Source organism: Colletotrichum navitas (genome assembly GCF_030913465.1).
Source record: "Colletotrichum navitas strain CBS 125086 chromosome Unknown LY79scaffold_371, whole genome shotgun sequence".
Lineage (NCBI taxonomy): Eukaryota > Fungi > Ascomycota > Sordariomycetes > Glomerellales > Glomerellaceae > Colletotrichum > Colletotrichum navitas.
In genome coordinates this window covers 1-12,375 of record NW_026850917.1, presented here as the reverse complement: position 1 = coordinate 12,375, position 12,375 = coordinate 1, and the positions used below count along the sequence as shown (strand labels likewise).

At 29.0% G+C, this 12,375-nt stretch overlaps 1 protein-coding gene across 1 annotated transcript; it reads left to right on the top strand.

Moving 5' to 3' along the window:
* Nucleotides 1–4,431: 4,431 nt before the first annotated feature.
* Nucleotides 4,432–12,352, top strand: LY79DRAFT_585577 (uncharacterized protein; the record flags this gene model as incomplete). Its single annotated transcript, XM_060560511.1, is given in 36 exon segments — nt 4,432–4,446; nt 4,719–4,740; nt 4,935–4,946; nt 5,519–5,561; nt 6,170–6,174; nt 6,508–6,531; nt 6,867–6,914; nt 6,988–6,992; nt 7,166–7,177; nt 7,439–7,486; nt 7,856–7,867; nt 8,125–8,140; nt 8,190–8,193; nt 8,358–8,375; nt 8,537–8,555; nt 8,575; nt 9,070–9,091; nt 9,229–9,249; nt 9,899; nt 9,998–10,008; nt 10,341; nt 10,381–10,391; nt 10,436–10,457; nt 10,852–10,865; nt 11,242–11,274; nt 11,365–11,371; nt 11,428–11,462; nt 11,586–11,596; nt 11,609–11,632; nt 11,711–11,730; nt 11,805–11,829; nt 11,876–11,878; nt 11,913–11,917; nt 12,151–12,184; nt 12,235–12,248; nt 12,347–12,352. 36 exon segments carry the CDS (start codon nt 4,432–4,434, stop codon nt 12,350–12,352), a joined length of 624 nt encoding a protein of 207 aa, XP_060406619.1.
* Between the last annotated feature and the right edge of the window lie 23 nt (nt 12,353–12,375).

The window sequence follows — 12,375 nt, the reverse complement described above, 5'->3', positions numbered from 1 at the left end:
TAAATATAAATATAAATATAAAATATAAATATAAATATAAATATATATATTTATATTTTTATATATTATATTTTCTTAATACACTATATAGAATAAATTAGACTAGTAAGCTTTAGAGGCCTATAACTTAGCAATAGGGCGTCCTATAGTAAAACAGATTAGATATTTAGAACTAGGCTAAAAAAAGGACCTAGACCTATATATAAAAAGGTAGGGCTACTCTAGGACTTAAACCTAGACCTTTACCTTTACTAGTTACTGTTTAAGATATAGTTAGAGGTATACTCTACTATTAAGCTAAATAGCCTTTCTCTTAGTTATAAGACTAAGGGAAAGTGTTATCTATATAGTTAATAATGCTTTTATAGTAGTATACCCTATTTATACACTAGTAGCTAGGATAGCTAGTCTAGTTAAGTGCTAATTAAGCCTATATAGTTAGTATAGTAATATAGTAATATAATATTAGTTATTAGTGTATATATAGGCTACTACCTAAGCCTAACCTATGTATACTACCTAGGTTAATAGCCTATAGGCTAATAAAGATAACTACTAGCCTTTAGCCTAATGTATACCTAATTAGCCTAGTAATCTAATAAACCTCTAGACACTAGCTAGTCTAACTTACCTAGATAGACCCCTAATATACTTAATTCTACCTCCTAATTAGGAAGTAAGAAGCCTATAGCCTTATATATAACTTGCCTAGGAGAGCCCCTAGGGTTCTTATACTACCTATAGCTAAAAGAAAAAGAAAGCTAGTATATTATATATCTATATATATATATATTATATATAGATATATATATAAATATAAATAATTTAGTTTAGAATTAGAAAAAAACCTATATTCTAAAATAATATTTTTAGAAATTAGTAAAGATACTATATATATATTTTATAGAAATAGAATAAGGGCGTTTTTATAGGAATAAATAAAGGCGTTTTTATATAAACAGAATAACTAAGGGGTACTTTTATAGGCGCCCTAGGCAGTATAGGCAAAAGTAAGTCTAACCTCTAGGCAAAGGCAAGGCTAACCTTTTAACTATAATACCCTTATTACCTAGGCCTCTAGTAGTACCTCCTTTAAGCTATATTAAAAGAAAAGAAAAATAACTTTATCTTTCTACACTAAGTAGGCTATAAGAGTAAGTATATTATAAAGTAAATAAGGACTTATTTATATATAGGCTTATAAACCTATAGTCTCTTCTTTTATTTATCTTTACTCTTCTTTAATCTACCTTTATTTCTCCTTAATATAATCTATTTTTATCTTATCCTATAGCTAAGTAGTAGGCACCCTTTATATAGGTAAAAGAGAGGCTAAATTTATCCTTAGTAGCGCTATAACTAAGGGGAATAAGGCAATAGGCAGTTAACTTAAACCCTAAGGCCTTTTAATATTAACTATACTATTAAGATTAAGGAAATCTAGCCTTAAAGGTTAATAGAAGGGGCCTTTTATAGGGGTCCTAGGTAGCGCATAGGCAAAAGTAAGGCTAACCTCCTAGGCAAAGGCAAGGCTAACCTTTTAACTATAATACCCTCTTTATCTAGGCCTTTAGTAGTACCTCCTTTAAGCTATATTAAGATAAGGAAAAAATAACTTTATCTTCTATACTAAGTAGGCTACAAGAGTAAGTATATTATAAAGTAGATAAGGACTTATTAATATAGTAGGCCTTACTAAGCCTATAATCTCTTTTTTAATCTTATCTTTTGTTCTTCTTTAATATAATCCTATTTCTTATTATATCTTCTAGCTAGAGAAGTAGGTGCCCTTTATTAAGGTAAAAGAGAGGCTAGATTTATCCTCTAGTAGCACTATAACTAGGGGAGAATAGATAAATACCCTATGCTTAAGCACTATAACTACTAAAAGATAAAACACTAATATCTACTATAGACTTAAAAACCTATTAACTAAGTATTAATAGTAAAGTAGGCTATAAGAGTAAGTATATTATAAAGTAGATAAGGATTTACTTCTATAGTAGGCCTTATAAAGCCTATAATCTCTTCTTTAATCTATCTTTTTTACTTCTTTAATATAATCCTATTTCTTATTATATTTCTAGCTAGAGAAGTAGGTGCCCTCTATTAAGGTAAAAGAGAGGCTAGATTTATCCTCTAGTAGTACTATAACTAGGGAAAATAGATAAATAGCCTATACTTAAGCACTATAACTACTAAAAGATAAAACACTAATATCTACTATAGACTTAAAAACCTATTAACTAAGTATTAATAGTAAAGTTAGCTATAAGAGTAAGTATATTATAAAGTAAATAAGATTATTATATATAGGCTTATAAGCCTATAATCTCTTCTTTATTTATCTTTAGTCTCTTCTTTAATCTTATTTTTAGTTTTCTTTAATATAATCCTATCTTTATACTATCCTATAGCTAAGTAGTAGGTACCCTTTATCTAGGTAAAAGAGAGGCTAAATTTACCCTTTAGTAGTACTATAACTAAGGGAGAATAAGGTAATAGGTAGTTAACTTAAACCCTAAGGCCTTGTTAATATTAACTATGCTATTAAGATTAAGGAAATCTAGCCTTAAAGGTTAATAGAAGGGGCACCTTTTATATAGGACCTAGGTAGTGCGTAGGCAAAGTAAGGCTGCCCTCCTAGGTAAAGGTAAAGCTAACCTTTTAACTATAATACCCTCTTTATCTAGGCCTTTAGTAGTACCTCTTTTAATAGTACTATTAAGATAAAGACAAAAATAACTTTATCTTTATACTAAGTAGGCTATATAAGTAGGCATCTTATAAAGTAAAGGTTAATTTATTTATATAGTAGGCCTTATAAAGCCTATAATCCCTTCTTTAATCCTATCTTTAGTCCTCCTTTATTATAATCTTAATTCTTATCTTATCTATAGCTAGAGCAGTAGGCGCCCTCTATCTAAGTAAAACACTTAGGCAAAGGGCAAGTCTATTTATCTAATATATAGCTAGTATATTATTTATATAGCCCTTTCTTAACCTAATACTCTATAGGTACTTTATATTCCTATAGGTTATATTAATAGGATAGTATAGCTAGGCAAAGACTAGGCTAACCTCTAGGCAAAGGCTAAGTCTATTTATCTAATATATAGCTAGTATATTATCCTATCTAGCCTCTCCTCTACCTATTACTCTATAGATATTTCTTATTCTATAGATTATATTAATAGGACAGTATAGCTAGGTAAAGGCTAGGCTAGTTTATAGTAGGCTAGTAGAAGTTATATAAGATAGATAAGTAAATAGGCAGAATATTTCTATAAGTACATTAGATTATATAGATAGGCTTACTAGTAAGCTAGTTAGTAGCTAGTGCCTTAGTTACCTCTGTACTAAAGAGATATATAGATAAGGCTAAATAGATAAGTAGATAAATAGACAGGTTAATAGGTAGGCACCTCTAGGTAAAGGCTAAGTCTATTTATCTAATATATAGCTAGTATATTATCTTAAATAGCCTTTTTCTTTACCTATTACTTTATAGGTACTTTATATTCCTATAGGTTATATAAATAGGACAGTATAGCTAGGTAAAGGCTAGGCTGTTCTCTAGGTAATAGCTAGGTCTATTTATCTAATATATAGCTAGTATATTATCTTATTTACCTCCCTAATTATTTATAGCTAAGTAACTTTTACTTACCCCTTATACTACCTAACTATTTAATACTATAATATTATAGCCTATTATATTATAGAAGATCTTTTGCCTAGTAATAGTAATATAATTTTAGGTCTATTTATCTATATATAGCTAGTATATTATCTATTTATCCTCTTTATTAATACTATTCTCTAGGGGTTTTTTATATTCCTATAGATTATATTAATAGGACAGTATAGCTAGGCAGAAGCAAGGCTAACCTACTAACTAGGCAAAAGCAAGGCTAACCTCCTAGGTAGGCAAAGGTAAGGCTAACCTTCTAACTAGGGCAGGCTATCTCTATCTAGGCTTTAGTAGTACCTCTTTTAAGCTATATTAAGATAAGGACAAGAATAACTTTATCTTCTACACTAAGTAAGCTATAAGAGTAAGTATCTTATAAAGTAAATATTAATCTATTATATAGTAGGCCTTACTAAGCCTATACTCTCTTCTTTTATTTATCTTTAGTCTTCTCTTAATATAATCTTTTTCTTATCTTATCTTATAGCTAGAGCAGTAGGCGCCTTTTATTTAGGTAATAGAGAGGTAAAATCTATCCTCTAGTAGTACTATAACAAAGGGAGAACTAGCTATTAACCTAAACGCTAAAGCCTTATTAATACTAATTACCTATTAAGATTAAGGAAATCTAGCCTTAAAGGTTAACAAAGGAGGGCCTTTTATAGGTGTCCTTAGTAATATATAGGCAAAAGTAAGGCTAACCTTCTTACTAGGCAAAGGCAAGTAAGGCTAACCTTATGCTCTTTTTTCTAGTAATATATTTCTTCTCTACACTATAACTTAACCTTAGTAGTTATATAAATTATATATTAATACTACTATAGAATAATACTTCCCCCTTTAGTGTGCCTCTAGGGGTTCTATTAGTTAACTAAGGTAGGTTAAACACTAGCTTCTTTCCTCTTAATAGTCTATTTTAGTTTATTCTCTTTTACTAACCTTTTACTCTAAGTAACTTATCTTTAGTAAGGCCTTCCTTTATCTTTTTCTATTTATAGCCTACTCTTTTACCTCTATAAAAAAGGCTAAAGGTATTAGACCTTATAGTAAGCTATATAATCTCCTTCTATATAATAATATTACTAATATATAGCTATAATAGTGTACTACTTACTTACTTACTCTCTAGTCTTTTTAGACAGTAGTCCTTAGTTAACCTTTCTTTAATTTCTTTAATAACTTATAGTAGAACTACTACTTAGTCTCTAGGAGCAAGAGCTACTATAATATCTTTATTTAGTCTTACTATTAAGTAAAATCCTATATAGTTTACAGTGTATATATATATAGCCTATCTATTATAAGTACTTACCTTATTTACCTTATCTTAGTTACTTATATACTTAATAGCTTAATACTTATAAAAGGAAGTAGTACTATATAACCTTACTATCTAAACGTCTAATAATATATAGTAAGTAGTACATTTATTTCTTCTTTTTTCTAAAATTTCTAGAAATAGATTACTAATTCTTATTCCTTAGGCAGTAGTATAGATAATCCTAATAACTACTTTCCCTTAATTAGAGGACCTAAATTCTTATAAAAGCTAGATAACTACAAGGGCCTTAAGAATAACCTCTATAGGGACTTATAGTCTACTAATAGCTTACCTAATTATAAGGAGTATATTACTTACTAGGCGTTAAAGGCACTAACTACCCTAGTTACTAGTAATTTATATATATATATAGCACCTAAGCCTTAAGATAACACTTAATAAAAAGCACCTATTCTAAGTAAATAGCTTAGGATAAGGAAGGCTTATAAGTAAGAACTATACTTCCTACTATACCTATTACCTTAATTAATTAAGTCTTATAGATATACCCTTAAGCACCTTATTATACGCTAATCCTTTACTAAGGTAAGACTAATAAAGAGCTCTTTATTAAGCTAGTAAAGAGTAGATAGCTATTTAGTTACTACTAGAAGAGTACTATTAAGTTTATAGTAGTAAGAGTAGTAATATTAAATTTAACTTAGACTAATTTACTGTCTATATTACTACTACTAACTAGGGGAAGTACTATAAGTAATAACTATATTTATATAAATATAGCTGCCTTAGCATCTAGGAATATAGTTCTACTACAAGAGAATATATATAGAAGTATACTATTAGAGAGAATAAGTAGCTTTCTATTAGAGGTATACCTTTTATAGAACTCCTAATTAGTAACTATAGCTCTTTAGAACTAACTATAGGATCTAAACTATAGATATACTTATACTTAAGCACTATAATTACTAAAAGACAAAACACTAACGTCTACTATAGGCTTAAAAACCTATTAACTAAGTATTAATAGTATTACACTAGATTTATATAGGCTATAGACTTAGTAAAGTATATTATTAGTTATCTTTTATAGCTTAGGACAAGAAATAATAAGTTATCTTCTAAGATTTTTAATCTACCCTTTATATAGGGTAGACAAAAAGTATAAAAACTTAGAAGCTTTTTATTAATAGTAAAGGTAATATTAGAGGACTAATTTCTATAGCGTAGTTACTACTATCCTAGAATTTATCTAGAAGGAGGCTTCTAGAGTTCTTAGACATAAGGTTAGATTAATATACCTATAGAAGCTCTAGAAGAAGATTAGTCTCTCCTTTAATATACACTTAATTATTATCTTATCCTATAGCTAGAGCAGTAGGCGCCCTCTATTAAGGTAAAACGCTCTAGGTAAAGGCTAAGCCTATTTATCTAATATATAGCTAGTATATTATCTTATATAGCCTTTTTCTTACCTATTACTCTATAGGTCCTTTATATTTATATAGGTTATATTAATAGGATAGTATAGCTAGGCAAAGGCTAGGCCCTCTAGGTAAAGGCTAGGTCTATTTATCTAATATATAGCTAGTATATTATCTTATCTAGCCTTTTTCTCTACCTATTACTCTATAGGTACTTTATATTCTATAGATTATATTAATAGATAGTATAGCTAGGTAAAAGTAAGGCTAACCTCCTAGGTAGGCAAAGGTAAGGCTAACCTTTTAACTAGAATAGGCTATCTATATCTAGGCCTTTAGTACTACCTCTTTACTACCCCTTATACTACTAGACTATTTAATACTATAATATTATAACCTATTATATTATAAAGACCTTTTGCCTAGCACAGTAATATAATTCTAGGCTAATTTATCTAATATATAGCTAGTATATTATCTTATTTAGCCTATTTCTCTACCTATTACTCTATAGGTACTTTAGGTTCTATAGATTATATTAATAGGATAGTATAGCTAGGTAAAGGCTAGGCTAACCTTCTTATTAGTAAAGGTAAAGCTAACCTTCTAACTAGGATTTTATCTTAGCCTATAGTGTATCCTATAACCTATATATTAAGAAGTGTTATATTAGTAATTATAGCTACTTTAGTATTTTTTATCCCTATATATATAACCTTAAGGCTAAAGACAGTAACCTATTACCTAATTATATCTATTTCCTAGAGAAGGTCTAGTGTAAGTATAAGATCCCCTTATAGATCTTATATCCTAGCCTTTACTATACTACTAGCGCCTATTACTAGTAGAAGGATAAGTTTACCTAGATTATTATACCTTAAGTTATATAGCTAATATTAACTAAGTAAATAATATAGACCTACCTAAGGCTCCTAATAGCACTAACTTATACTTAGCCTTAAATATAAAGCCTTTTAGCTTTATTATTAAGGAGCTCTAGTACTAGGGTAAGCTTTATAGTAATATACTCTCCTATAGTTCCTTGCTCCTAGGATAAACCCTTATAATAGGCGCTATACGCAAGAGGTAAAACCTCTAGGCGTATATCTCTATAATTATAAAGGCCTCCTTAGTACCCTATAGACATTAGACCCTAAGGGACAAGGTGCACTAGCTACTAATAATAATACTACTACTAGGTTATATAACTAAGTAGCCTTAGTATTATAGGGCCTAATAGTAATAAAGATAACAAGGGTAATATAAACACTACCTTCTATAAAGGTTAGTTAGTAGCCTTTAATTATTATAACTTTATCCTTCTAGGACGTTAATATAGACAAGGCTACTACTATTACCTTTATTAAAGAGGCTAATCTATTTACTGCCTTATTACCTATGCTAAGGACCTAGAGAGTAATACTGCTGCCCCTATTAACTATAATGCTCTTATAGCTAAGTCTAAGGGTAAAAACCTTATTACTTACGTTAACAAGGAATCTACCTTTGTCCTTAGCTATAAGTTTACTAAGACACTAATCTACTTATACCTACTTAGAGGCCTTAGGTACTTCTATTATATAGTTAATAAGAACCTTAACCTTCCTTAACCCTTAATATAATAAGCTATAGTATAGCTTATTAAAATACTAAATATAGAACTATAGTATAGTTAATAAGAACTATACTTAGATAAAATAAAGATAATAAAGACTATATAGTAGGTATTAAGTATAGTTAGTAAGTATACTAGAAAAAATATAAAAAAATATATAAAAGCTAATTAAAGATAAGTAACCTTTATCTACTAAATATAGTAACTATAGTATAGTTAAATAAGAACTATACCTAGATAAAAGTAAAGATAATAAAGACTAGGGTATAGTTAGTTGTTTTCTATTAGAGTATAGTTAGTAGAGTATACTAGTAGAAAAACTATTAAAACTAATATATATAGAAAGCGTAGATTAAAAGAGTAAGTACCTTTATCTACTAAAATGACTATAGTATAGTTAATAAGAACTAACCTAGATAAAAGTAGAGATAATAAAGACTAGGGTATAGTTAGTTGTTTTTATTAGAGTATAGTTAGTAGAGTATACTAGTAGAAAAACTATATAAAACTAATATATATAGAAAGCGTAGATTAAGAAGAGTAAGTAACTTATTATTAGAGTAAGTAATAACCTCTATCTTTATACTTTTTATTACTAAAATTCTAGAATATATTTTAATATAGTCTTAAAGAAAGGCGTATAGACTACTCTAAGGTTATTATATTAGAAAAGGATAGCTTATATAATCTAGAAACCTACTTATAGCTATAGTAACCCTAGATATTTATATTAAGATTCTATTATAAAAGGTTACTTAAAGTAGACAGCTTAATAACTATAGACCTATTTATTTATAACCTTATCTTCTCTATTACTATATATAAGAATATTAGTTTACTATAGTTACTAATAAGGTAATAATATATCTCTATACAAGGCATAAATCTCTCTTAGCTACTAAGCGTAAGAAGATTATAAAGGCTATATAGGTATACCTTAGCATTATTAAAGCTAAGGTAGCTTAGTATTACTCTAGCTACTAAAGCTAATATTAAGTCTAATTAAGTATTTTGCCCTCCTATAGTATAATAGGCTTAAGTGTATAACGTGTAGCTATATCTACTAACGTCTTAAGGTAATATAGAGACACTATTATAAATAGTATAGTTAGGTAAATAACTAGAAGAAGGAGGTAAATAAAGAGGAAGTAGCTAAGCCTAGGAAGGTAGTATAGGTTAATAGGGTTTTATACTAGCGCTTCTTTTAACGTAGGCTAGCTACTACTAGTTCTAGGTAAGCTAGAGAGAGAGGAGATAAGGCATCTATAATAGGCTAATAAAGGCTTTAGTATATAACATTATTATATAGATTTACTAAAAATAGGCTAAATAGGCTAAGGCTTAGGAAGACAATATTATCTATAATATAAATAATAAGCTAGATATAAACTTATAGTAAAATATATTTAATAGGTAAGCACTTAGAAGAGAGGTCTATAAGTAAGCTCTAGGAAATAACTAAGCTAATTATAGAGGAGGAAGAGTCTCTAGGCTATATAGACAGTAATAGAGAGGTCTTACACTAGGCGTACACTATCTTAACCTTCTACTAGGTAGAAATATAGTATTATTTAAGGTTAGTAGAAGAGGTATATATTAAGCTAGCTAGGCTGTTTAATAACTAGTTAGAAAATTAGACATAGGAGTAGTATAAAGGTGTCTAGTAGAAGCTACTCTATATATAGAACTATACACAGGAGATAGCTAAGATAAGTAGCTCTATATTAGCTAATAGTAAGGCAAAGTAAACTATAGGACTACTTTAAAGCTGTTATATAGAAGGAGGAGGCACTTAACGTTAGGAACTAGATAATACACTAATAAAGGTAGAGTAGGCTACACTTAAGATACTTATTAGTATTCTTAACTACCTAATCTAGTAGGGTAACTACTAGAATATCTTAATTAGTATACTTATAGTAATAAGTATTAGTAAAGATAGTAGCTAGTAAAGGTTAATAACTATATAACTGTTTACTTAGCTATTATTAAAGTAAGCTAGATACTTATTATATACTAGTCTATATTAAAAGGAAGGACACTATAGTAGAGAGAGTAAAAGAGATAAGTAAAAAGGCAGCTAAGGACAAGGTCTATAGTATATTCTAGTATATAGTAAAAAAGTACAAAGGTTTATAACCTAGATATTAAGTACACCTAATGCTAAGCTAACGCTAATAAATTAGATCTTAAAGATATACATAATAGGGTTAATAATCTAGTATAGTACACTAATCCCTAGGTTAGTAGACTAGATCTAAGACTAATATTTTCTAGAGGGTATACTTTAGTATAGGCTAGCTATTAATATAATATATAGGCTAGTGTAAAGGCTAAAAGCTACTTACTAAGCTAATAATAATAGGTAAAGGCTAGGTAAAGGAGAGAAGCTATAAAAGGTACTACTAGTAATTCTATAGGTGTCTATTAAGGATAACTATAGTAAGTAATAGCTAGGCTACTTATTCCTATAGGACAACTATAATACATAGATATAGAAGGGGAGGATAAGTGTTTAGCTAGATTAGAGTGTTACTAGACTAGTACAGTAGTAGGGCGTTAACAGTAGTAGGGCAGAAGAGGCTAAGCAAAAGGTCTTCTGCTAGTAGTATAGTAAGTATATAAGCACACTTTTAAGTAGTTCTATAAGCGTCTATAGCTACTTATGTATATACTTAGTAGCTAACCTAGGTAGGCAATAGAGCTAGTAGGATCTAGTACACTAATATAGTTAGTAGAGGGTTTAGAATATACTTATGTACAATAGTTCTATATACTTTATAATAGTGTACTATAAGGGCTTCTATAGGATAAGCTAGGCTAAGTAATCTATTAGTATCTCTGTAAAAGGTAAGTAAACTACTAGTGTAGTATCTCTAGCTAGTACTACTATTTAGTAGGAGGTATAGAGGACAGTATAGGAGACTAGGGGCTATAGCGTATACCTCTAGGCTAATAAAGTTCTATAGAAAGAGAGAAGACAGTAGGACAAGGAGATAGACTAGCTAGGTAGCCTTAGCCTAGATAACAATAATAATAATAAAGAGGAGGTAGTAGTAGTATAGATATAGAAGGAGGACTAGGTGTAGATAATAGACTAGTTATAGTAGATTATCTAGTAGTGCAGCAGCTAGCTACTAAGAAGTAAGCTTAATATTAATATATAGTAGTATATTACTATTACTATTACTAACTAGTACTTAAATAAAGCGTTTAGATAGCCTAGCGTAGGCAAAGGTAGTCTAGATAAGGATAAAAGGTAAATAATATTAATAATAGCGTATAGGATCTATAGGCTAAGTATAGTACAAGAATAGCTAGGCTTATTTACTTATAGTTACTTATATAGTTTAATAGTAGGTTTATAGCTAAGCAGTAGTAGTTTTACTAGGTTAGCTAGTAGTAGTACTAGTTCTTTAACTTTAAGGTAAAAGACTATAAGGTAAGGTAAGTTAAAGTTAAGGCTAAGTAAAGGTAAAGCTATATAATAGGTCTAGATAAAGGCCTAGCTTTAGTAGTAGGTATATCTATAGTAGGTCTATCTAGAGGGGTAGCTTTAGTAGATAATAGGCTAACTAGAGGTAATATTCTAGGGGAACTAGGCGTAGGCTATCTAGGTAATTACTAATAGGTAGAGCCTAGTAGTATAGATTATAGGCATAGGCAGTAGCAAAGTGTATTATTTATACTACTAGTGTTCTACTTACTAGAGGAGGTAATAATTATAGTAATACTACTTATATTACTATAGATAGATCTATATATACACTACACTAAGGCTAGTATTAGCTTAGTAGTATAGTTAAGCTAGAAGGTACTATAGGTAGCTACTATTATATTTACTATACCTAAGTCTATAGTTAGTAAGGGTTCTATAACTTTATCTTATAGCTATAGGTAAAGTAAGTACTTAACTAGGTTATTATTAATAAGTGCTATATAGTACTAGAGAGAGTATAACGTTCTAGCTAAAGCTATAAGAGATTAGGGCAGTAGTATATAAGTTTAAGGTATAGATAGTCTACTTAATAGTAACACTTACACTAGGCAACAAGGCTATATTCTTCTATAGTATAAGGTTTAACCTATAGTAGGTAGTTATATTCTAGTCCTAATAACATAGAAGAATATCTAGTACTTTATTCTTAATGTTAAAGGTTACTATAAGGGTAAAGAGGACATAGTTAAGGTTAAGGTTTATAAGGTTATTATTATATAGGTAGAGTAGTTATAGTAAGAAGAGGTAAAAGAAAAGTAATTATTTATATAGATTCTATTAAGTAAGTAAAGTAGCTAGGTAAAACACTTAGCTACTTAATGTTCTTTAGTAGTGTTAATTTAGTTAAAGGTAAAGTAGTAT